General features: G+C 38.1%; 1 protein-coding gene across 1 annotated transcript in view; it reads left to right on the forward strand.

Annotated features, from left to right (window-relative positions):
- The first annotated feature begins 237 nt into the window (after positions 1-237).
- MEGF10 (multiple EGF like domains 10) overlaps positions 238-27,908 on the forward strand; it is a 122,319-nt gene continuing 94,648 nt past the window's right edge. The window contains exons 1-3 of the mRNA XM_081233754.1: positions 238-359; positions 7,733-7,834; positions 8,172-8,272. Coding sequence (XP_081089880.1) covers positions 244-359; positions 7,733-7,834; positions 8,172-8,272 — 319 coding nt within the window. The 5' untranslated portion in view covers positions 238-243. The remainder of the gene's footprint in view (positions 360-7,732; positions 7,835-8,171; positions 8,273-27,908) is intronic.

The raw sequence follows: 27,908 nt of genomic DNA on the forward strand, positions 1-27,908 counted from the left end.
ATGATGATTTGCACTTTTTAGTAATTTACAAAATGGCGGCCATCCTGACAACATAAGAAATCTCTCTCTCTCCTGGACCATGAAAGCTGGTGACCCATCTTAAATCCAAGACTCGTTATGCATGTTTCAGCTCTAGTAACAACTGGTACTGAATAGTTGATGTACTCAGAAGAATTCTGTTTGGGTCACTTTAATGCATCTTTAATTTGGATTTTTTTTCTTGTAGGTTGTTCTTCAGAAACAATGGTTATTTCTTTGAACTCATGCCTGGGCTTTATCTGTATACTGTTATGCCACTGGATCAGGACAGCATCATCTCTGAACCTTGAAGACCCTAATGTGTGTAGCCACTGGGAAAGGTAATGGTTTTGAAAGTAGTCTGAGAAATAATTTCTGATAGATTCCTTTATAAACTCTCATTATCAGTACCATATATAAAATTAGAATCTGAGAAGAGATTATAAAATTACTTATATGTAAAAAATCATTAGTTATATGTAATAATCAGATAGTATAATTCACCTTGGTCTTAGAGAATATATATTATATGAAGAAAACTTGATAAACTGATTCTAACACAGGTGCAGTTGTGAGACCAAGGAAAACATTAATAGATCGATTAAAACGACCTCCCTAAGGTCTTCTCCCTGCTCTGTATCTATTTGCAATAATTTGGTGGAACTGAACTTATGCATGGGAACCAATGAGGGAGCAGTGGAAGACAGTGTGGAATAATATCCTAGAGTGTTGAAATGAATGGCATAAAAAATTGTGCAGTAGGTGGCCTGAAAGGGAGACATGATTTCTGGAGGAACTGGCAAGGCTGCATGGAAGTATTGTCCCCTGAGATGTCTTTGAAGACCTGAATAAGACGAGTAGATGGCAGTGATTGGGTGGGGTTCTAGGATGGAAGGTAGTTTGAAACCAGTGCCATGCAGACCACTAAGGGCTGTGCCCAGTAAAACTAGAGTCAGTACAGGATTGAGGAGGGCAAGATTGAATAGATTATATGAAAGCAGATGATGTAGTATCCAGATCTAGGTGATTTGCAGTAGGAAATACAGAGGAAGTACAAAATAATAGGTCATCTTATAGTCCCTTTTGGAACACAGAAACAGCACAAACCATTTAGTGATACTGCAGTGCAGTCAAATGCAGTTTACTGTGCTCTCATGTGCTACTTGCATTCCTAGGAAAGTGTGTATCTTTATCTGAAATTAACATTGCACTTGCAAGTTGTTCAAGCAAATAGAAGGTGTCAAGTACTAGAGATTAATACATATTTGTAATAGCTGTAAGTTCAATGACATCAAACTCTTGGTCTCTTTTTCCTGTCACCCTCAGCGTCATGATGAGTACACCACAGAGTAAACATTCTAATCGCTGTGTGACCCACTGGTGGGAGGCACAAAGCTCAGAGTCTTTCAAGCACAGCAGCTGTATTATTCTAGGGGCCCACTGGTTCCTCACTCATAGCGTTATTTTTCGGTGAGGGCTCGTCCCCATCTCCATTGGCAGTATCACATTCAGGGTAACAAAAACATATTTTCCCGATCGATCAATAGAGTTATGTAGCCTTATGAAACTTTAAGCTGTAGAGGAAATATGTATGTGTAATAAAGTTCTATATATTTGTGCTATTAACTATGTTATATAGAATTTAAGGGAAGGGACCTCCTACTAATTATCTTTATAATTTTCACAGAACCACTCATAAAACATTTCACCAACAAAGTACATAATAAATATGATTAAAGTAATAAAAATGAATTGATGAATACATGAATAAGAATATATCAAATTTAGAAGAGGGAGAGTCCATTGGTGGTTGAACTTCTTAGAGGATGATAGCTTTGGAATGGGAGGAAAAATCAAATTTGTTAGGTACTGTGAGATAAGAATCAAGAGATCTTGGTAATACATTAACTATGGATGTGAAAGAGGCAGAAAAGGCTGAGATTTAGAACCTGCTGTGAAAGAGTGGAGGTGTCACTGCACATATGGAAAAATAAAAAGAAGACAGCTGATTTGACAGGGAAGAGATTATTGTGGTTTTATCATGTTGTATTGATATGATCAGTTTGAAATATGGGCCTGGATGAATGTTTAACTTTTCATTTAAACAAAACATTAAAAAGATACTTCCCCCAGGTTTTTTTTTTTTTTTTTTTTTTTACTGGCTGTGTTCAGTCTTCGTTGCTACACGCGGGCTTTCTCTAGTTGCAGCGAGCAGGGGTTACTCTTCGTTGCGGTGTGAGGGCTTCTCATTGCTGTGGCTTCTCTTGTTGCTGAGCACAGGCTCTAGGCGTACAGGTTTCAGTAGTTGTGGCTTGAGGGCTCTAGAACGCAGGCTCATTACTTGTGGCGCATGGGCTTAGTTGCTCCACGGCATGTGGGATCTTCCCAGACCAGGGCTCGAACCCGTGTCCCCTGCATTGGCAGGTGGATTCTTAACCACTGAGCCACCAGGGAAGCTCTTCCCCCCCACCCCCCCCAGCTCCAGTTTGTTTTGACATTGTCCTATCTTATAATCGTCATGGACAAAAAGGCCTTATGAAATATAAGAAAGAGTATCGGCTTAGCCCTGTTTTTTTCACTTAAGAAGTCCAGTGATCTTGGATGAGTCTCTTAACAACATCCAATTCAAAGATATACTGTGAAACTTGCATCAAATAATGTATGAAAGATGTTTTGTAAAATAAAAAGTGCTGGATGAATGTAAAAAAAAAAAAGAAAAGAGAAATATGGGCCTGAAAGTGTTTGGGAATATAGATTTGGGAGTCTCCAGAATGATGAGAGAACAGATGAGCTCTCCGAGGGAAAGGCTACAAAGAGAAAAGAATCCAAGACTTCAAGTAATCCAGCACCCACTCAAATGTAGACATTTTGTCCTGATTTCTTGCTCAATATTTAACCATACTTACCAACACATAATTGCATTGTTCTGTTCACCATTTTAAATTCCCAATGTCTAAAACACTGCCTTGCATACGGCATGTGCTCAGTGAATAATTGTTGAGGAGTAAACTCACCTTCTGGTAGGAAAGGAAATGACTAAATATGGACATCAGTAGTGGGGGTGGGGAGGGGGGAGTGATAGAGAAGGGGCACATTAATCTCTAAACCTAATATAATTCCACTGTTGTACAGGTGATTAGAGTAACCGCTAAAATACTCACTAATGGGGAAGAAATTCAGTGTGGAAAAATAGGAAAATGATGGAGATTTTTTTCCTGTCTATATTTTTCCTATAAATTGCTAAAAAGAAAAATTGACAGCTACAATTTTCTTATTGATAAATTTTCTGTTATAAGGCTAGATAATGATTCTTTGAAGAAAAGTTAAAAAAAAGTGGAATTGTTTTTGCAAGAATGGAGAAAAGGATTATAAATTAAAATGATCAAATAAAGGTGCAGCTGACAAGTTCTCCTGTATTTTCAAAAACTGAAATGAGCTTGAATTGAAACAGGGAGAGGAAGATTAGCTTCAAGGACAAAATTCCTGGTAGTAGGGCCAAGTAGTGCTCATTGTAGCTTTTCCTTACACTAAAACCCACCTGTCACCAATGGTTCTGAGCCATGGAATCACCTGCAGCCTTGCTTCTCAGAGTGTGGTCTGTGGAGCTGCAGCGGCAGGAACCTCAGCTGGGAGCTTGTTGGAAATGCAGACTCTCAGTTCCCTCCCCAGACCTACTGAATCATTTATTTTCAAATAAAAGTGTGCCTCATTTTAATGCAGCATTTGTGATTCTTAGAAGCTATACATGAAAGGAAATGAAAGAAAATTAAATCATTTAAAATACACAAGGTATGCTTGTTATTAAAGGGATTCTGCACAGCATCCTTTTGGAAAATGAATAACTCCATGAATCATCTGTTCCTTCTCCCCATCTCCTTTCCCTGTTGTGTGAGTTTAAGTATTTCCATATAATGGGGTTTCTTCTAAAGAAGGCACAAATGAAGAGAATCCTTTCTCTGCCCAACCCCTTGGGAGTGGGACACAGGAGTCGTAATAATTGAAGCTGCATTCCTGAAGCGAGCAGAGATAAGAAATGATAATTATTACCATATTTGATTAAAGTAAGAAGGTAATTTAGGCAGATGAAATGTAATTAACCACTTCGGAATGTGTCCAGGTGATGATGGCTTTCCCCCCCTGTTCTTTGACCTTAAATTAAATCTTGTTGGGGTTCCTCCCTGGACAATACTTAATAGTTTAAAATCACAGTGATGACATGTTTTCAGTGTGTTTGAGAAGATTAAACAAACAAGCAGGAGATAAAGGGTTCTGCATCTTGATGCTGAAAATAGTGTGGAATTGGGACCAGATTCCTTTTATACCACAGTTTGCCACTCACTGTCTGCTTTAGAAGCTTTCAATATTCTACAACATCTGAGAGGGGACAGAGGTACAGGATGCTGTCTGGGGGTCTTGGTGTTAGTACCGTCTCTAGACTGACCACTAGCACTGGGAGCTCGGTGTGGCTTATTTGTGATGAAAATGGGATTGGACTAGACAATCGAGAAGGTTGCTTCCCATTCTGTGACTTTAAGAGCAGCTGCAGATGAACAGGGAGGTGTGGACTATCAAGAGGTACTAATTAAGTTCAAACAGCAGCAGCACTAAGGACCAGAGGAAGTCATCCAGTTCTCAGAGACATTTTGCTTCATGATGCGGGCACACAGCTTCCAGAAAGCGGCCCCTTGAAAAGTGACAACTTAATTGTCTAATGTTAGGTGGGTATTGAGCAAATTAGGTGTAGTCGTGAGTATTTGGTAGTCATAATTTGAAGACTGTTTACTAACATGGAAAAATGCTTATGATAGTCTTAAGTTTAAAAACTAGGTTTAAAATTATGTGTATAGCATGAGTATGAAAATATAAAAACAAAAAGACAAAACTATAACTAAAAACTAAAAACCCTAGGGATGGTAAAAGAAGTACAGCAAAATGCTATGTGTGGTTAGGTAAGAGTTATACAGTTCTCTCCCTCTCTTCTTAAATATTTGTTTTCCACATTTTCTAGTGTGATTATAATATCATTAAAAATGAAAAGTAAAAAAGATTGTTTAGAAAAGAAAAAGAATGTATGAAAAAGAACAGAAAAGAAATTTGGGTTGAAAAGGCTTAGAACCCTTCTCCTGTAAACTTAAGTGGAAGCCTCAGTAGCTGATCAATGTGAAAAGTAATTTATATTTGGTCTGTTCTTCATTGAGTTTGAGACTGAATAATTCTAATGAGAAGTGTCAAGACTGAAGAGAAATGTTCAACCATAGTGAATTTTACACTTAGATTTTCCCCAAACTCTATATATTTCTCTATTAAAGTAAGAGCAGGTTATTTTTAGCATTTACGTGCTGGCCTCTCTTGAGAGCCCTTTGAGGGCAGGAATTGCGTAGAATTTATTCAATAAACATTTGTTCAATTCGAATCCTTAATGGTTTGATTATCCTTTTATAGAGAAGAGTTTTTTGTATCCTAAAAGCAGAGAAGCATCCTGCAAATTAAGCTTTTGGTGAGCAGCAAATGTCCAGAAGAGGAAACTCATGTACTTGTAACATTTTCACTTATTGAAGAAATCTTCTAGGCTGCTAGAAATTAGTGAAAACACTTTTCACGTTTGCTTGTGGAGTCAGCTCCCCCATCACATCCAATGGCGTGTGTTTGGCCAGGGTCCCTTAGTTGATTATCACTTTTGCTCTCCAAGGCATTCAGATCTTAACACTTAACATGGCCTGTGAAATTTCGTGGGAATACTGCATCAGGCCTAGTTCTAACAAACCAATTTAGTTCAGCTAAATTAGTACTATAGAGCCTGGTAGATTACATTTTTTCACCCAAGCAGCATAAATTTAGGGTGGTTTCTTTTTCATTCCCATAGCACATGTGGAAAGTTGTTTTGCTCATGGGAATGTAGGACTACCTAGATGGCAGTTCCACACACAGAGGGCATTCATTGGCTTTGCTCTCCACTAGAAATGGAATGGAGAAATAATGCTGCAGGCCTTTACAAGCTGCTGGATAGGGAGGGAAAAGAATTGGCGAGGAAGTCTTAGAAATTGCAATAACCTGAACCTCAGGATACTGCTAGGGGTCTGAAGAAAATCTGAATAGCTTCATGTGATATTTCATTCCAAGAACATTTATATTTTAATGCAGGCCTCTCGCTTTACCCCAAAGGAGTTATATCAGAGATGTAGGCAATGGCATACTCGACACTCGTCTGAACCTGTTCCTGCAGGTGTTGTCTGCTGGAATAGAGTCATCTGAAGTGTATGTTAGAAATGCAGAATGCCAAGTAAGAAGGGATCTCCAAGAACATCTCTGAACCCCTGGTTTTATGATGTGATTGTCAAAACCCAGGGAAGTGAGGTTACCTGCTGAAGGTCAGCCAGGTGCTCAGTGTCAGATCAGGATGATAACCCTGCCTTCTTCTAATCCAGTGATCTTTTCACTAGGACTTATTGCATATGCCTCAGGCTTGTGGAGGATCCCTAAATTTACCTAGAAATCAAGTTGCAATGTCCCAAAGAATCAAGTACAAACAGTATGAATAGTATGATTAATTCATGGATGTCTCATAATGACTGAGAGAGACCACTTGGAGAAAGAAATTGGTCTGTTTGTGAGGCCAGTACTGCTTAGCTTTTCAAATTAGAAGCTTCTGCTCTCTATCTAACCTGAATTCTTCAGGCTGAAATTTTAACCTCATTCCTTCTGTACCTTCTGTAGTTGACAGTTCCTATTAATGAACTTGGGCTATTGATCTACACCAAGTGAGTCCATGATTGAGACCCATTTTGTTGTTGTCGTTGTTGTTAGCATGAATTAAAGAATTTAGTGAAAATCTTTAAGAGACTGTTAAAGAAAACAGAATAAGTTGTTTTGAAAAGAAGATTCTCCAGATTTTCCTGTAGGCAAGAAATCCGAGCGCTTGAGCATGTAATAGACTGCTTTGAAATGAAGAAATATAGGATTGAACATTGAATAGTCTTTATATTTCATGGGTGTTTTTCAGCCACATTCTTAGGCCCATAGGAGTGCATGATTTTACTCTAACAAGCAGCTGTTAGTGAAAATATGTTGGAAAACAGACTGTTTAATTAGCAGCAGGTTGTTTGTATGATTATTTCAGGCTAACTCTCTCAGCCATATGTTTAGAATTGGGTTTAAAGACTTCTTTGTAGCTTCTATGTAGAGGTTGTATATATTCTTCCATTGCCTAAGAAGTAGGGCAGGCACAAGAAAGAAAATTATTACAAGTTCCAACTAGAGAAATGTAGTCTTTCTGATTTTCCAAAATCAGTAGCAAAATGTACTTGGATTGTCTTTTTGCTGATTACCCTTATTATTTGCATGAGGCCTAGATTGAAAGCAATTTGTGAAAGGTCTTGATATCCCTAGACCCTGGGGGAGGGGATGGAATTAAATACAGAAAAATATGTGGTGATACGTTTTTAAATTTAGGAATATCAGAGTTTTGGGTGAATAGTAAATGAGATTTTTTGAACTGCATAGCATGAACTCTTGTCTTTAAAATATATTATTAATATTGGATCTTTTAGGGTTCTAGCACAAATAGAAACCTGAAAAAACCTGAAGATTCTCTGTTAAAGGTCAGTGTGGAGTTGCAAGTGGAGATAATTTAGCCAATCACTGTTTTTTGGTACACAGCCTATCAGTAATGCAAGAAAGAGAAATACTGACTACTTCTCTTTCCTCTTCTTTTCAGCTACTCCGTGACTGTGCAAGAGTCATACCCACATCCCTTTGATCAAATTTACTACACTAGCTGCACTGACATTCTGAACTGGTTTAAATGCACGCGGCACAGGTAATGGAAACTCAGATGTATTTCTGTGTTTGGTAAACTGGGAAGGAGTCTGATATATCTCGAGATAAGTGAAGTAGGGAAGTCATGAATCTTGATTCCTTGAAATAAAGTGTAGGTTGGCTTAAATGGACAATCAGTATATTCTTAGCAAATTAGTGAGTTAGCATAATATTGGTCAAAACATATATCCCATGTTTCTTCTTAATTATTTCGGAGTACTTCGCTTTTTATACTTTTATTATATTTAATTGCTTTTTGTATTAAAATATAAAGTCTTGGTTTCTAATCAAATTGCAGGTCCAATAAAGTAACAATGTGATTTTTCCCCTTTCTATAGAATCAGTTATCGGACAGCCTATCGACATGGAGAAAAAACTATGTATAGGCGCAAATCCCAGTGTTGTCCTGGATTTTATGAGAGCAGGGAAATGTGTGTCCGTAAGTAAGACTTGCATCCTTTGGAGGTTCATTTATTTTTTGCAGTGTTGGTTTGCATTTAAGGGAGGCTGAAATGCAAAAGGCCTGGGGAGATGGGGCATCTTGGATCATTCCCTTTCATTCACTGCTGCTTTCTTGGCCTGTGTAAGGAGGGAAGCATTAACTGTGCCCCTCTGTCCTATGAAAAATCTCCAAATGAATGTCACTTGAGAAAGCAGGTGTTGTAGAAAGATGATTCAAGGCTGGTTGCTGCGATGTTCATTACAGTCCTTCAATAAATGTCTGTTTGGAAATTGGTCAGGGAGTCATTGAACTTAGGTCACAGAAGAGAACAGAGATATAACCTTCCTGCAGCAGCTCAACAGAGTCCCGAGTCAACTTCTGAGAGGCCAGCATGTTCTTTTCTGATACATAGAATGATACGCTTATTAAAAGTAGAGGAGCTTTTGCAATACAAAATGACTGTAAGTCTGGGTTACAAAGTAGACCTTCTTTTTTCATTGGCATTTCTCTCCTCCCTCCCCTCCCCATCTCACCAATTCATTTTGCGATGCTATTTTTTTTAACATCTTTATTGGAGTATAATTGCTTTACAATGGTGGTTAGTTTCTGCTGTATAACAAAGTGAATCAGCTATACATATACACATATCCTCATATTTCCTCCCTCTTGTGTCTCCCTCTCACCTTCCCTATCCCACCACTCTAGGTGGTCACAAAGCACCGATCTGATCTCCCTGTGCTATGCAGCTGCTTCCCATTAGCTAGCTATTTTACATTTGGTAGTGTATATATGTCCATGCCACTCTCTCACTTCGTCCCAGCTTACCCTTCCCCCTCCCTGTATCTTCAAGTCCATTCTCTACATCTTTGAGATGTCTTAAGAGACGTTTGATGTTTTATGATACACTTTAGGAAATCCTAGAATATCATGTGACATGCAGTTTGCAATTGGGGTTTCTTACCATTGTGTGTAGGACACTTAGAAGAGAGCAATAAATACAATTTTATTCAAATATTTTGGCTCAACACAAAGTTAGAGGGACACCTTTGCTTTCTGAGCTGAGATGCTGCTGTTGCGTAGCATAGAGAGAGACAAAGTTCTGCTCTAATTTAGAGGCACTAGGAGTGATTGGACACATCACTGGGCTTAAAACTCTGCAGAGCTGAATGATAGCACTGGCTTGGCCACCAATCATCTGGGTGGCCCTGGATAAACCATTTATAACTCTTTGAGGCTAATTTGCTCTCAAGCACCAAGGGGGCTTGGACCAGTGTATGTGTCATCTTCCTTCCAATCCCTGGAGTCTATTCTTTATTTATATAGACAGGGGTGATTTCTCAAATTTTTATTCAAAACCAAGGCTATACATAATAAATGTTCATTGAAGAGAAATTATAAAATGTAACTAAGTGAAAAGAAAAAAATACAAATATGTTGTGAATGTCTTTCCTGGTCAGTAAATGAACTTCTATAACATTTAACAAAAGTTATTGCATTATAGATGTTTATTTGACTGATCTCAACTCTTGAATATTTACATGACTTCCAAGTATTAACTATTATGGACTGCTTTAGAAGACATCATTGTGGTTAAATCTTTGTCATATCCATAATTAATAGGTAAGGATAACTTCCTAGTAGTAGAATTGCTGGGTCAGAGACATACACATATTTCTAAGATGTTTGGTGTTTTTCCAATTTATACCACCACCAGCAGTATAGAATGTCTTTTTGCTTATACCCTGTGGCAATTTTCCCTTTGCTATTTTTTCTTTATTTGCACGTGTTTGATTAATAATGATGCTGAATAAGAAAAATTACATGTTTATAATCAAACATCTTAGAGAATAATCATGAAGTGATCTCTGTGGCCCAGACTGATGGGAAATTTTCAAAGGAAAGCCCTGAATACACACAGAGTGAAGAGTGGGGAGGCTTTGCTGGTTGGGCTGGCCACTTTACAGAAGCTTCGGGGTGATATTATCTTGGTGCACTTACCAGGGTTCAAACTTACAAATACAATTGTCAGCACACTGAGAAAATAGTTCTGTCTCCCAGGATTCTCTTCTGTTAACCCAGGTCATAGGAATCATCTATAAACCTGGGATGCTAATTCACTGTTACACAGAACCTGGAGAGGTGCTTACAGTCTTCTGGTCATACCTTTTCTCCTTGAAGGTCTGGCATGTGAGAAACTAGATTTTATTGGCAGCTGATGTGGGGAGTGTGGATCCGAGCAAGGTCAGTTAGAGAGAAAATTTTTAGTGCTTCGCGGTTCCCGCCTTCCATAGCCCAACACCGCCATCGTTTTATTCATTAGTGCAGCCTGCCTCAGAAAGCAAGGCGATCCCATAGCACCATCATACCTGGTAAAAATTATTGCCATCATATGATGGTAAAGATAACTCTTCCTTGATCTCACACAAGACAGGTTGCAAGGTGTCCTCCTGACCGCTTGGATGGACATCTCTAGAATTTGCCTCTAAAATTCTCCTTTTCTAAGCCTTCTTGGCTGACCAACTGTTCCTGGAGACTGAAATATTTTTTCTTTAGATATGTTAATATATTTAATCAGCTTACTGTCTAGTCTCAGAGGCCTGGGAGCTATTTGATCTTTTAAGGGTATTTTGCATCTCTCCACTCTGATGTCTTGATTTCACAGCTTAACCCCAGAGGACAACCATGCTTCCCTGATTTCCTTGTTCTTGGGGATGCCACTGGTAAATCTTCTGTTTTCTCAACAGCTGATACTAGTGAGGCACCCTTGTGGATAGAGAAGGAAGAGAGAACACATGATTCTTTGTTCTGCTTTCATAATCTTTTTTTCAACTAGGTTTTGCTGCCAGGCACCTAGCACAGTCACCATTTTAACTGTTTCCAGCAAGTTATCAAAAGGAATTGAAACACAGGAATTGGTAATAATTTTAGTTTAATTTTGGTAATCAGTTTACCTAGAAGGCAAAAAAAGGATGGTTTCACATAACCACCTGCATTAGAAAAATAGTTTCTTTTAGGTATCTGGGGTATCTCCCCTGGAGAGTAAGTTCCATCCTCCCATCCCTCCCCACCCCTGCTGCATCCTGCCCAAGATTATGCATCTCTGCTAAACTCTCAGGCTGTGCAGAAGCTGCTGGTCCACAGAGCACACTTTGGGTAACAAGGGTCTGTGTTCAGAAGACAGACATGTACCATCAGGCAGGAAGAGCCAAAATGGAGAGTTCAGGGAATAACGTGGTTAGAAGCCTTTCCTAAGAATCTGGTCAGAAAAAAAGAATGAATTGGAAAATCTTCCAAGGAGAAAATATTACTAGACATGAAGATGTCTATGATTCCTTCATAGGTTTTAACCTGGTTTTAACCTGTTCATAAAATTAATTAAGCTTGTAAGTGTATTCATTTTTCAGAGTTACTATTATTGCCTAATTGTGTGTTTCACTGCTTTTTTAAAAACTGGAATATCATTTATTTACTTTCTTGACTTTAAAAAAAATTGAAATAGAGTTATCATACACTATCATGTTAGTTTCAGGTTACTAAATAGTGATTTGACATTTGTATATATGAAGAAATGATCTCCAGGATAAGCCTAGTAACTATGTGTCCCCATACAAAGTTATTACAACATCATTGACCATATTCCTTATGCTGTATATTACTTACATATCTGTGGTTTATTTATTTTATAACTGGAGAGTTTTACTTCTTAATTGCCTTCACCTATTTCACCCCCACCCCCTCCTCCCAGAAACCACTCATTTGTTCTTCGTATCTATGATTCTGTTTTCATTTTATTTTGTTTTTAGATTCCACATATAATTGACGTCATACAGTATTTGTCTTTTCTGTCTGACTTATTTTGCTTAGCATAATACCCTCTATTCATTTTGTTGCAAATGGCAAGATTTCATTCTCTTTTATGGCTGAATAGTATTCCACTATATATGTATATCACATCTTCTTTATCCATTTATCCATTGATGGACACTAGGTTGTTTCCACATGTTGGCCTTTGTAAATAATGCTGCAGTGAGCGTGGGGCGGCAGATATCTTTTTGTGCTAATGTTTTGTTTCCTTCAGATAAATATGCAGAAGTGGAATTGCTAGATCACATTGTAGTTCTATTTTGAATTTTCTGAGGAACCTCCATATTTCCATAGTGGCTGTACTAATTTATGTTCCCACCAGCATTGCTTTTCTCCACATCCTTGCCAACACTTGTTATATCTTGTTTTTTTGTTGATAGCTCTTCTAACAGATGTGAGGTGATGTCTCATTGTGGTTTTGATATGCATTTCCCTGATGATTAGTGATGATGAGCACCTTTTCACATACCTGTTGGCCATCTGTATATCTTCTTTAGAAAAATGTATATTCAAATCCTCTGCCCATTTTTTAATCAGATTTTTTGGTTTATTTTTGCTTGTTGATGGTTTTGTTGGTATTTGCTTTGTAATGGCTTTTTAGTTTGATGGAGTCTCAGTTGTTCATTTTTGCTTTGGTTGTCTTTGCTTTTGGTGCCAAATCCAAAAAATCATCACCACGACCCATGTCAAGGAGCTTACCACCTATGTTTTCTTCTAAGAGTTTTATCATTTCAGGTCTTGTGCTCAAGTCTTTAATCCATTTTGAGTTGATTTTTGTGTATGGTGTAAGATATGGTCCAGTTTCCTTTTTTGCATGGGGCTGTCCAGTTTTTCCAACATCATTTATTGAAGAGACTGTTCTTTCCCTCCTGTATGTTCTTGGCTCTTTTGTTGTAAATTAGTTGACCACACATATATGCATGGGTTTGTTTCTGGACTCTCTATCTGTTCCATTGATCTATGTGCCTGTTTTTATGCCAGTACCATGCTGTCTTGATTACTATAGCTTTGTAATAAAGTTTGAAATCACGGAGTGTGATACCTCTAGCTTTGTTCTTTTTTCTCAAGGTTGCTTTAGCTCTTTGGGGTCTTTTGTGGTTCCACACAAATTTTAGGATTGATTTTTCTATTTCTGTGAAAAATGCCATTGGAATTTTGATAGGGATTGAATTGAATCTGTAGATGGCTTTGGGTAGTATGGACAGTTTAACAATATTAATTCTTCCAAACATGAGCATGGAATGTATCAAATATATTTGAGTCAGGTTTTATGTATTTGTGTCTTTTTCAGTTTCTTTCATCAATGTCTTATAGTTTTTAGTGTGCAGGTCTTTCACCTCTTTGGTTAAATTGTTCCTAGATTTTTTATTCTTTTTGATGCCATTATAAATGGGATTTTTTTCTTAATTTCTTTTAAAGTTAGTGTTAATAATTAATTTTGATCTACTAAAGTTATAAATCTAAAACCTAGTTGTTTCTTGACATAAAAACCAACTTACAGTTCCCAAAGGGGAAAGGGAGGGTGGGAGGATAAATTAGGAGTATGGGATTAACAGATACAAACTACTATACATAAAATAGATAAGCAACAAAGATTTACTGTATAACACAGGGAACTATATTCAGTATCTTATAACAACCTATAATGGAAGATAATCTGAAAAAAAATATATGTAGCTGAATCATTTTGCTGTACACCTGAAACTAACACAATATTGTAAATCAACTATAGGTCAATAAAAAAAAAATAAACAACAGCAACAACAACAAAACCTAGTTGTTTCTTAAGCTAAAATCACCTTACAGGTGTTTCATTCATCAGTCTAACAAACTTTAACAAACACATAAACATAAAAGGGCCTTTGACTAATGTTTTACATATTTAAACACCATCAAGTTTTTAAAATGGAATTTGTATATTTAATAAATTTGAATCCTATTTTAAATAATCCAGCTTTTAGGCTGACAAACCATCCCATGTGCTTAAATAATTTTTTGTAAATCTAATAAGTTCAACTTATTAATAAGGTGGAATCTTAAATTCTCTTAAATGTTCTAATATTGTATTTGTAAAATTTCAACTTTAACATTTCTAATCAGTTATTTCACTACACTTTTAAAAAATGAAATTAGAAGACCAGCCCCTTGTTGCAATAGACCACATTCTTTTATGTATTACAATTATCTTCTTAAAACAAACATTATAAACACTATAGATTTTGATTCTCACACACATTTCTATATTAAATTCAAAATATTCACACAGCTGACAGATACCCCCTAAGCAAATAATTATATCATCTCATTTTTTTTTGGTTTATTTTAAAACAGTATTCTGGTGGTCTCTTTTCAGTTTGCTAATATTATTTATTTAGTTAGTTAATTGTAGTAAAAAATACATAACATTAAATTTGCCGTCTTAATCATTTTTCAGTGTACAGTTCAGTGGTGTTAAGTGTATTCACATTGTTTTGCAACAGACCTCTATAACTTTTTCATTTTTCGAAACTGAAACTCTATACCCATTAAAACCTAATTTCCCCTCTTCCCTACCTTCAGCTCTTGGAGACCACATTTTTACTTCTACTTTATATTTCTAGGATTTTGACTACTTTATATACTTTATATGAGTGGAATCATGGATTTATTTCACTTAGTGTAATGCCCTCAAGATTTATCCGTGTTGTATAGCCTGTGATAGGATTTCCTTTTTGTTTTAAGGCTACATAATATTCTTTTTTATTGTTTTCTGAATTTTCTTAAATACCAGAGAACATGTTCTTTGATTAACTGCCTTGATCAAACATACTGAGCCCTTTATCTACTCTAGATGTTGTATCCTATATTCCTTAGATTTAAGACATATGATTTAATAGTCCTAGTTTTCAAGTTAGATTACAACCCTCAACCCAGTTGGCTATACCAATTGATTGAATTTTGTGTATCTTTAGTCATTAAGATATATAAATGTATTTTTTGGCCTAACTTTATCTACCATGATAATTGCTACAATTATGTTTTCTTTTCATATAATTCTTTTCTTTTATGACCACACATCTCTTGTAAATATTGGTATCTGGTTGCATTTTGCAAATCTCATAGCTGTGTTTGAATGTGAAATCGCAACCTCTAAGGTCATCTTGTTCATCCTCTTCCACCTTGCCTTGGTGCTGATCCCATGTATTGTCTGAAGTCATAAGGGTGCCAGTTGTCTGGCTTTTCCTCCAGAGTATTAATTTCCTCCACAAGATCACCAATCTCCAGACACTTCTCATCTTCCATCTTTTCAGCCCCCATACACCAAGATTTCATGTAGTTCTCTAATTTAGAATTTTGATCTTGTTCCCAAAATGAAAAGATGCATAACACAAATTGGCTTAAACATAGTGCTTTCCAGGATTATCTGTTAACATCTATTTCCTCCTCACTGTTTTGCCTGCCTCACTTATGTTTTCTTCCTTTCTTCTTTCTTTCCTTTCTGCATTCCCTCCTACCTACCTACCTGCTTATTCTAATGTTTGACACTTAAAGATGCTCACTGAAGCCACTAAACTATTTTGTATCTCTTTGCACATGCGAAAGATTAATAAGACAAATTTAGTGGGATTTCTGGGACAAAGAGTATGCATGTTGTAACAGTAAGATTAGGTTTGGCTATGAGTAAAACTTTGTTTCTTTCTCACATGAGTCCAGAGGTTGGTAAACCAATAAGGAACCCAGGCAATTTCCACCTTTCTGCTCCACCACTTCTAGGGTGGAGCCTTCATCTTCATGTGCCATTATTGATCTCCCCACATCAATCTAGGTCCCAAGCAATGGATGGAAGAGGCAGGAGAAAGAGGCAAATGACAATGCCAGCTGTTTCCTGAGGAGAGTTTCTAGAAGTGATCACATTCCATTTCTGCTTTGACTAGACCTTAATCATATGACCTCACCAAGCTATAAGGGCATCTTTATTCTGGGTGGTCAGGGGCCCAGTAAAAATATATTTCTATAGGAAGGGAATAATGGATATTGGGAGAAAGGAGAAATCTGAGTCACATTTTAAGACTTTTTGATACAAACTTCCAAATTGCTGTCTAGACAGGTTCTAATAACTTGCATGCTCACAAGGAGTATATGAGGGTACCCACTTCCCCATATCCTCACCAACATTAGGCATTATTATTTCTTTCAACCTGTTGGGTGACAAAAATGGTACCTTGCTTTACTTGCATTTCCTTAATTATTATGCTGTTCTCTTAAGAAATATATGTTTGTTAGCCACTTGTATTTTGGCTTCAAGGGGAATAAAGTGAGAGTGCTTTGTCTCTAAAGAGCCATAGAAATGCTGGGTAGAAACAACAGGTGGCAGTGGAGAGAGAAATGTGCTGATTTCCAGGCTGGTAAAAGAGATAGTTTGAGACTGAGACTTGAATAACAAATGCCAGTGGCCAAGCCAGCAAAAGGCCCAGGCCCTTCAGGGCCCCTTAGCCTCACCACCATCACTGGGATCCATTCTCTCTTCACCCCAAAGTCCCCAGGTCCCTCTCTCCCAAGGCCTCAACTGTTTGTAGCTCTGGGAATGGCTTGGAGCCAGGGAAGCCCCTTGTCTTCTCCACGGCCCCCGCCATGAGCCCTGAGGAGAGAAGCATGATCCCTGCTACCATGGCAGCGAGGGGAGCTCTAGGAAGCCCTAGACAGTGACATGCAAACTCCTGGGTCCGTGGAAAGGAGCTGAGACCCAGACTCATGATCTCCACAGTCCTGTACTTGAGGAGTAAATAAGGATTTGAGGCTGCCCTAGGCATCCAAACCATTATTTACAACACTAGGACTTTAGGAAGATGTGTTTGGCCGTACACACAACTGATTTCCAAACACATCTTTGGAACCTGACCTCTTAGCACGTGGGAGTTGCCTGTAAATTTGGTTTCATGGGACTAGGAAAAGTTCACAGGACAACAGCAGAGTGGGAATTTGGCAGCTATCCCTCCGTGGGAAGGATTGGCTAATCCCGAGATGAGGCTAGCAATACATTCTCCCTCCCATGTCCTTTACTGATGGCAGAGAAAGCAGATCACTGGAAGCAAGGCTGCTTGCCGCAGAATCGTGAATGGACAAAGGGCATGGCCTGGGGTCCCTTCTCTGGTGCAGCTCCCATCCTTTTGCCCAGATGCCCAGTCTTCTGCTGCTGGATGCTGCTGCAGAGGAAAGGACTGTTGTGATGAATGTTTCCTTTGTGGTGGACTTGACTCTGTTACCCTGTTTTTGTTAGATTGTGGAGGTCAAATGCTAACTTCAAATTAAAGCTGTAATGGGGGCATTCTGGGCAATGTGGCTTACAGGGAAGACTCAGGAAGAGGTTTGGGGCCTGGGTCACCACCCTATTGCCTTGTAGGCCAGCTCTGGTGGTAGAGGATCAGTTCCCATGGATATGCCCTGGCTGTCTTTGGCAATCATTAAGAGAACTTTGGAACTGTAAATAAAAAGGCTTCACTCCCGCACACTGGACTGTATATGATTTCCTGTGTTTAGCAGAGAGGAGTGTGACAATTGATTACCATAGCACTGAATGAATATTCACAGCTGATTTTTAACTTGGCCACTTTTGTGAAAAAACTGAACTGGCTAGAACTCTGGTCAGTGTTTATATAAAAAATAATTCCTGCTGATGAACTTTACTCTTGTTTGAATGCCATGTTTCAATAAGCAATGGGTTTTAAACCCAAGTTTTGGGTTAAGGGCTTAAAGACATCTGCAGCTCACTTGCCCAGGACTATTTTCCTTCCAGAAGACTGAAATGCCACACAGGGGGCACATTAGGGACGCAGTTAGGCTATTTGCCACATAACTCATACATTTCCACCTATTTCTTCCTCTTATATTGGAATATTATGTTGTATTAGACTGGAATTAACAAAGAGCTTCCCTTTGGGGAGAGAGGGTTACATTTCTTAGAAGCGGCTACCTAGAACATTGTGTTTGGAAGGATTTTGAGGCCATGTCTGTGCTAAGAGAGAAAACAGAGTGACTCATTAATGATTTCTGTCATGGTCATTGGGTGGCCTGAGTGCCCCACATTTGCAATCCCTGTATTAGACTCTGTCTGGCATCCTGTGACATTTTGGACCTCTTGAGTCATGGAGATATCAGTTGAGATTCCTGAATCATGCACCTGGTCATAGGCTCCTGTTATACCTAACTTCTCCATTTAACTGGGAAGTTATATGTACTATTCCTGCTCTTGTCTCCAGGCAGAATGCATTTCTTCTTTGTGAGCTGGAATATTTAGCAAGCTAACTCAGGATAAATTGTAGGCAATTTTGTTTAGGGAACGGAAAAAGATTTTCAATGGCCACATTTTGCCTCAGTGTCAGCCATCGGAGGGTCCGATGGAGGGGGATCGCAGGCTTGAGGAACTGGCCAAATGGTCAAGGCTTTTGGGAAGAGCTGCCCTGCAGGTACTTGTTTCCCCCACCTGGAGATGATGGAGGGACACCTTTAATTCTTTATCCAGGCTTCATGTTATTTTGGTCTTTTGCTGCTGAAAAGTCTTGGACTCAGATTTTTCAGGATGAGAAGAGCTAGAGTGCAGCCTTGTTTTTTGGGGTTGTGAAGATTCAGTCTTTGGTAGAGGGCTGTTTTGGGGTGAGCTGGGCTTCTCTGGGGGATTCTGGGGAGCATGGTGAGAATTTAGGGGAGGAGGGGCACCTCTGAAGTTGAAGGCAATCAGAGCCTTCTGCTCTAGATTTGTTTGAGTCTCACACTCACAAGCTTGTTTAGTAATAAAGTTGTGATCTTGTCAAATATTTCCAAACAGCCTTAGTGTGTAGGTTCTTTTAAGCAGACCCTTTTGAGTATAGATAAAAGTGAGACAATCCTGTTAAGCTATCCAGAGAAACCCTGAACTGACGGCAAAATCAGATGGTATTCCTGAGTACACCTACCCATGATGCCCTTTCTGCCACTGGCAGTGGATTTTTTCATGTTTCCATAGGGACCCTGTATTCTGTTGCCATGGACCCCGACTTGGTTCAGAGGAATGTACCAGTAAATACTGGGAAAGATTCTTTGTCAACATACTGCACCAGCAGAAATTCCAATTTTCCCACACATCTATTGGAATCTAACTTATGTTTTCTGGTTTTGGTCATTGGTGTCTGCTAGTAGTGAAGACTGGAAATCTGATAATCAATGCAGGGAACCTTTTTTTGCTTTATTGATTATAAATGCTTGCTCACTACTTAGGGTTTTATAGATAGAAATCATGAATTTAATAATGATAATTAAAACCACTATGAATTCAAGATAGCCTCCATCTAAACAGATGGAAATCTTGTCTGCTGCCTGTTTTTTCCTTAAGGAGGCCTGACTTTAGAGTCCCATGGAGACAGGGCCAAAGGGAAACAATAGAAAGCTTTACCTTATCTGTAGAAAATGAGTTTCTGCAATTTCAGTCTGTGTAGGACAGGTAGAATTTTTACAGTCCTAATAATGTATGCAGTCTCCTTACAGGGATAGATAATAGCTAATATAAAAACTCAGAACTGAGAAGCAATTTTTTATTGCACTGTGGTTCAAATATTGTTAGAGAAAACTAAAAGTAACTGAAAAATTACACTTTGATCTAAGTGACCAACCACAAAACATTAACAAGACCAGGTGATGACAGAACTTGCATTTTTTAGTCTGGGATAGCACTTTTACAGGTAATCCAGTGGTAAACCTAGTACATCCCTCCAACCACACAGACAGATACTAAGAGGAGAGGGAGACTGATGCACAGATACAGGCAATGCTCCATGGGCACTGTTCTTTTCTTAAGCTACAGTAATATCCCAAGTTCCAGATGTAGTTTTTTTCTTGATGAATAATTCTTAAAAAGATTTAAAGGAAATCATCTAGAGCTCCAAGAGAACTATCATATAGAAAAGCAGTCGTCTTAGTTAGGTCACAGAAGGCAGCATGATCTGAAGGTGGACCTCCCTGGCCAGCTGGGCTCATTGGAGGGGCAAAAGCTGTATGACAAGTCTAAAGATATGTCACCTAACTGAGGTTTAAGCTTTAAAAACGACTGAGTTAACTTATTGAACTCAGCATGTAATCGAGGGACAGAAAAAGAAATGTGCTACCTCAAATGAAATCCATCTGTTGATCCAGGGAGGAGAATGGGTCTCCAGAAACTTGGACCCTGGGTATTATCTGTAGCTGTGTGCCCCAAGTGTGAGCTACTGAGTACTCTTCTTGAAGAATTCACTGTTGCATTATCCAGTAAAATTGGGAAATACCTCGTGCTGGATCCCCTTTCTCAAAAATTTATATTTGACATGTAAATTTTTATTGAAGACTTTGGGAATAATTGGAGTAAAAGCATGTCTCAAACTTATTTGGCCATAAAATTCCCTACCTCTCCACCCCTCTTTTCTATTTCTTCTAAGAACATGATGGAACAAATAGTCTCCAGAGTCTGCTTATTTGGGAAACAATGCTGTAAGGCATTTGGTTTGCTTTTATATAACCTTAGGCTGATAATTATAAATGTTTAACTTTATCAGAGACTCTTTGGATCTTTATTTTCTTGTTTTTTTTCCAGCTTTATGGAGATATTATTGACATATAACATTGCATAAGTTTAAGGTATACAATGTGATGAGTTGATAGACTTACATATTGCAAAATGATTACCATAATAGGGTTAGTTAACACCTCCTTCATCTTACATAATTGCCACTTCTTTTTCTGTGGTGAGAATATTTAAAATTTACTCTCTTAACAGCTTTCAAGTATTGATATATAATACAATATTGTTATCTGTAGTCACCCTGCTGTACATTAGATCCCAAGAACTTATTCATCGTACAACTGGAAGTTTGTGCCCTTGGATAAACATCTCCCCATTTCCCTCACCCCCACCCCCTGACGCCCAGCCCTGGCAACCACCCGTCTACTCTCTGTTTCTATTAGTTCAGCTTTTTCAGATTCCACATATAAGTGATATCATACAGTATTTGTCTTTCTCTGTCTGACTTATTTTACTTAGAATAATGCCTTCACAGCCATCCATGTTGTCACAAGTGGCAGGATTTCCTTCTTTTTTATGGATGAATAATATTTCATTGAATATGTGTGTGTGTATGTGTATGTATGTGTGTATATATATATATGATCTCACATTTTCTTTATCTACTCATCAGCCAAAGGACATTTGGATTATTTTCATATCTTGGCTATTATGAATGCTGCTGCAATAAACAGGGGAGTGCAGATATCCCTTTGAGACACTGATTTTATTTCCTTTGGATATGTACCCAGAAATAGGATTGCAGAATCATATGGTAGTTCAATTTTTGATCTTTTGAGTAGCCTCCATACTGTTTTCCATAGTGGCTATATCAATTTTCATTCCCACTAACAGTGCACAAAGGTTGCCTTTTCTCTATATCCTCACCAACAATTGTTATCTCTTGTTTTTGATGATTGCCATTCTAACAGGTGTGAGGTGAGGTGATATCTCATTGTAGTTTTGATTTGCATTTTTCTGATGGTTGGTGACGACAAGCACCTTTTCATGTACCTGTTGGTGTGTGATCCTTTTATATATTGTTGAATTCACTTTGCTAGTATTTTGTTGATGATTTTTGTATCTCTATTTATCAGAGAGATTGGCCTGTAATTTTTTTTTTTTGGTAGTGTCTTTGTCTGGTTTTGGCATCAGGGTAATGATGGCCTCATAGAATGAGTTTGGGAGTTTTAGCATAGTTTGAGAAGGATGGGTATTAACTCTGCTTTATATTTTTGGTAATGTTTTCATGTGAAACTGTCCAGTCCTGGACTTTTGTTTGTTGGAAGTTTTTTGGTTACTGATTCAAATTCACTGCTACTAATTGGTCTGCTCAGATTATCTACTTCTTGATTCAGTCTTGGAAGACTGTATATTTCTAGGAATGTTTCCATTTCTTCTAGGTTGTCCAATTAGTTGACATATAACTGTTTGTAGTATTCTCTTATGATTGTTTGCATTTCTGTGGTATCAGTTGTAATTTCTCCTTTTTCATTTTTTATTTTATTTATTTGGGTCCTCTCTGTCTCTCTCTTTTAATGAGGCTGACTAAAGGCTTATCAAATTTTTTAATCTTTTCAAAAAAAACAGCTCTTGGCTTCATTGACTTTTTTCTATTATTTTGGGGACTATTTTATTTATTTCTGCTCTGATCTTTATTATTTCGTTTCTTCTGCTAACTTTGGGCTTTGTTTGTTCTTCTTTTTCTAATTCCTTAGTTAGGTTGTTTATTTGAGATTGTTCTTATTTCTTGAGGTAGACCTGTATTGCTATAAACTTCCCTCTTAGAACTGCTGTTGCTGTGTCCCATAGATTTTGGAAAGTTGTGTTTTTATTGTCATTAGTCTCAAGGTATTTTCTGATTTTGTCTTTGATTTCTTCATTGATCCATTGTTTTCTTTAGTAGCATGTTGTATCATGTCCATGTATTTGTGTTTTTTCCCATTTTTCTTCTTGTAATTTATTTCTAGTTTCATTTATGCTGTGGTTGGAAAAGGTGCTTGATATAATTTCTGTTCTAAATTTGTTGAGACTTGTTTTGTGACCTAGCATGTGATCTATCCTGGAGAATGTTCCATGTGCCCTTGAGAGAATGTGTATTCTGCTCTTTTGGGGTGGAATGTCCTGTAGCTATCTATTAAGTCCAACTAGCCTAGTATGCCATTAAGGCCACTGTCTTCTTATTGATTTTCTGTCTGGATGTTCTTTCCATTGATGTGAGTGGGGTGTTAAAGTCCCCTAGTCCCCCCAAGTTGATTTGTACATATAAGTGATATTATATAATATTTGTCTCTGTCTGACTTACTTCACTTAGTATGATCATCTCTAGCTCCATCTGTGTTGCCGCAAATGGCATTATATCATTCTTTTTTATGACTGAGTAATATTCTATTGTATATATATTCCACATCTTCTTTATCCATTCATCTGTCAATGGACATTTAGGTTGCTTCCATGTCTTGGCTATTGTAAATAGTGCTGATGTGAACACTGGGTTGCATGTATCTTTTTGATTTAGAGTTTTCATCTTTTCTAGATATATGTCCAGGAGTGAGATTAGTAGATCATATGGTAACTCTATTTTTAGTTTTTTAAGGAACCTCCATACTGTTTTCCATAGTGGCTACACTGTTTCCCACTAACAGTGTAGGAGGGTTCCCTTTTCTCCACACCCTCTGCAGCATTTATTATTTGTAGACTTTTTGATCATGGCCATTCTGACCAGTGTGAGATGATACCTCATTGTAGTTTTGGTTTGCATTTCTCTAATAATTTGCAATGTTGAACATCTTTTCATTGCACACATCTTTTGTATCCATTCATCTATTGGTGGGCATTTGGCTTGTTTTCATATCTTAGCTAATGTGAATAATGCTGCAATAAACAAGGGAGTGTGTATATCTTGTTGACATTCTGTTCATATCAGAATATTCTAAATTTGACTATATACTTACCTTTACCAGCATGTTGTATATTTTCATATTTTTATGTTAATTAGCATCTTTTTATTTCAGCTTGAATAACTCCTTTTAGCATTTCTTAAAGGCAGTTATGGTGGTGATGAAGTCCCTCAGCTTTTGTTTGTCTGGAAGAGTTTTTATTTCTCCTGCATTTTGAAGGGCAACTTCACTGGATAGAGTGTTCTTGCTTGGCAGTTGTTGTCTTTCGAAACTTTAAATACATCATTCCATTATCTCCAGGCTTCTAAGGTTTCTGCTGAGAAATCTGCCCATATTTTTATGAGGCTCCCTTGTAAGTCACAAGCTTCTTTTTTCCTGCTGCTTTTAAGATTCTCTCTGTCTTCAATTTTTGACAGCCTTATTATAATGTGTCTTAGAGAAGATCTCTTTAAGTTAAATTTGTTTGGTGACTTATGAGGGTCATGTACTTAAATATCCAAATCTCTCCCACATTTGGGAAGTTCTCAGCCATTATTTATTTAAATAAGCTTTCTGCCTCCTTTTCCCTCTCTTTTCTTTCATGACTTGCTGTTGACTTCCTTTATGGTACCCCATAGTTTATATATGCTTTCTTCACTCTTTTTTGTTCTTTTTTTCTTTGTTCTCCTCTGACAGGATAATATTAAAATATCTGTCTTCCTCTTCACAGATTCTTTTTTCTGTTTGATAAATTCTTCTGTTGATGCTCTTTATGGCATTTTTCATTTCATTCATTATATTCTTCAGATCCAGAATTTGTTTGGTTCTTTTTTATGATTTCTATCTCTTTGTTAAACTTCTTGTATTGTTTGTGTATTATATTCCTGATCTTATTGAATTGTCCTTCTGCATTTTCTTGTAGCTTATTGAAATTCCTTTTTAAAAAAGCTATTTTGAATGCTTTATTGTGTAAATAGCAGATCTCCATGTCTTTGATGTTGGTTACTGGAGGATTATTGTGCTCCTTTGGTGGTGTCATTTCCTTGATATTTAATGTTCCTTGAATTCTTTCGTTTCTGTTTTCACATTTTCAGTAGCAGTCACCTTCTCAGTCTTTACTGACTGACTTTGGCAGATAAAATATCTTCTGTCAGCTCTGCTAGGGATTCTGAGGCTTTTTCAGACCTTCTATTGATATGCCTGCTCCGTGCTTCTTGCTGCCTCTTGTATGAGAATTCTCAAACTTGTAAGCCTTCTCTACATCCTGCAATGCACCAGGCTGGGTACTAACAGCCTGCCTTTTGCCTTCCCAAGGGCAGAACTAAAACTCAAGTTGCTGGTCTCTCCCTGGTCTGCAGATTGGGACCAGCTTTCTTCATGTGTTCAGTAGCAATTTGCCAAAACTCATTCTCACCACTGTTGGGAGCATGCACAGAAAGCTGGACAAAAAGTAGGGGGTGGTGTTGGGTGAGGTACACTGAGCACTGGGAATGCCCACGGGCCAGTTGGGGGTATCCACAGGCTAGACATCCCCTCTGGCTCATGGGTGGGCTCATGGGTGTGACACAGGTAGTAGGATCCACATTCCTTTAATGCCCTCTGAGATTTCTATCTGTTTCTCTCCCAGACTCTTCCCTCCCCCCAGTCATGCAGCTCACGACTCCATACTGTGGATGTGGAGAGGGAGAAACAGGCCTCTTTGGCAAAGTCCTACACAGCTGGGGAAGCTGTTCACTCACTCACATGCACTAGCTTTCCCCCACATGAGAAATCACAGGCCGAGAAAGGCTCTCTCGGCACGAGCTATGCTGCCTTGGTAGGAGGGGTAAAGTGTATAAAGTCTGACTGTTCCTCTTACCTTCTCCAGTGTGTACAAATTTGTATTTTTTTGCTCCAGTGATGTGCTGGAGCTTCTCTGCTGGAAACCTGTACTTCTACAAAGGCTCTCTCATCCATGGGTGATTGTCTAAGACATTGTTCTCCAGGGGCTTCTGGGCCATGGCCAAGATGGACTGGAGACAGTTCACAGGCCACTCAGTGTCCACAGCTGGGACTGAGATCTGTATGCCTATTACCTGATGCACAGGTGGGTGAGGCTGCTTCTGGGTCCCTTAGTGTATGGTGCTGGATTTCGTAGCTCCCACAAAAGCACTTTTATCTATGGGTGAGTGCTGAATTATTGTTCTCGAGGAGGGATACCGTGATAGATATGTCAGGCATGTTGGCTGTGTCACTCTGTAATTTCTTCTAAGGACAGTGATGTCTATTTTAACAACTGAAAAAAGGGAAATATTCAGTTGAGTCATGACAGAATATAGCAGGCACTTCCTTCCCTTCATCATTGCATAGATGATGTACCTGTTTACTATCTACATCAATTGGTACAGCATTGGCTGGGCCTCTCCTCCAAGTATTGAGCTATTAGTAACAGCTATTTCATGGCAAACAGGTGTTTACCAGAAGTGATGCCAATGAGTCAAAGCATATGAAGCAGATCTTGATATTAAATTCAAAATAGCTGTATAAATGATTGGCAGCGGTTACGGGGCTAAATACTAAAATTAAGAGAAAAGGACAGTTATGTGTAAAATGTGATCTGTCAAAGAACTTAAAAGCTTTTTATTCTGAACATTTCAGGACCTTCACTTATTTTTTATAAAGCAGGCCAATAGTCTTTGCTGGAGGTGGCAAACTAGCAGGCTGGATGATTTGATACATAATCATGTTTTGTTTGGTCTACGTAGTAGTTACATTTAAAGAACTTTTAACATAAAACCTAGGACTTTCATCTTCCACAGAAAAATCAGCATATTGGTAACACTGGCTTGACATTCTTATGTGGCAATAGGCTGGAGATACTGAAGGGGAACCTACCCTTTTATTTATTTATTTTAAATTAAGGTGTAATTGACATAATATTACATTAGTTTCAGGAGTACTGCATAATGATTCAGTAATGCATAATGATTTGTATATACTGTGAAATGGTCACCACAATAAGTCTAGTTAACGCTTGTCACCATACATAGTTATGAAATATTTTTTTCTTGTGATGAGGACTTTCATGATCTATTCTCTTAGCAACTTTCATATATGCAATACAGGATTATTAACTATAGTCAACATCCTGTACATTACATTCCCATGACTTATTTATTTTATAACTGGAAGTTTGTACCTTTGACACCCTGGAGCTGCCCTTTTTAGATGAGCACATGCTCTCTGAGTTTCCCAGACCTTACCTGACCTACTTACTCTTCTCATTGATCCCCACTGGCTCCTGCAGGCATTTGAGTTTGTGTTCCCTGGTTTTTATGAGGCATTCTAGTAACAAAGTTTCTGCTGCCAGCTTTCTCTTAGACGTTTGATCCTCCCCTTTCTGAAGAAATTCTGCCACTTAATTTATACATTTGGTTTAAGGCTTTCATACTGCAATGCAAATGTCCCTGATGAAGGAAATAACCCCTTAGCTGTTATAACTAGCTGTTGATTCTTGGGTATGAGAACTCTGTTTATTCTCAAGCTAGCGTAGACAGGGAAGGAGAGCAGAAAGAACATTAGGGCACCAGAGTCTAAAAGGAAATGTCCAGGGACCACCACCTAGGAGGGAGGAGGGGCAAGTATACTGAATTGGAAAAGTGGTAACTATGACCGTCACTGCCCTCTTCACTTTCCCTAGGACTGGCTTTTATTATTAACATGTGATTCAGACGTACTGGATAGCTAGAAGCAAAGTGTCTAGAAACAAGTATCAGCAAGATGAAATAGGGCAGACGAGGAAATGCCATGTGGTACAAAACATGCTGTGGGAAAGAATATTTGTCAAAGAATTCCATGGCTCCATAGAGAGTGGTCGGGCCAAGAGGAATGTCAGTCAAAAACCAGAAGAGCCTGGTATGGCACTTCCCGTAGAATTGCCATGCTTTCCTAGTAGACATAAACATGACAGGACCAGGAGGGAAATAATTTGTCGCAAATGAAGGTACCTTCCTTCTGGTTTATTCTCTAAACTGTCTGCTGATGATTTTGAAATCCTTCTCAAATTGAATCAGTTTGCAGTCGTATCAACAGACCAGTTGTAGGCTGAGTTGTTAGGAATTTGTGCTTAGGAAAACTAGAGTTTATTTCAGCACTCCTTAACTTTTTGAAACTGTGGTCTATTAGGATCATGTTACTAATGTTACTTAAATCTGATTTAACTTGAAGAGACACAATGTGGGAGCTGAGGCCAGAATGGATAATGCCTGTGTATGTGTGGAATTAAGCTGAAAACTCTTTCCATTTTTAAATAAATGAATAGGATTATGTGCTCCACAGTTGGTATTACAATCCCTTGTGTGGAATCCAT

The sequence above is a fragment of the Mesoplodon bidens genome (genome assembly GCF_964165515.1).
Source record: "Mesoplodon bidens genome assembly, chromosome: 4".
NCBI lineage: Eukaryota > Metazoa > Chordata > Mammalia > Artiodactyla > Ziphiidae > Mesoplodon > Mesoplodon bidens.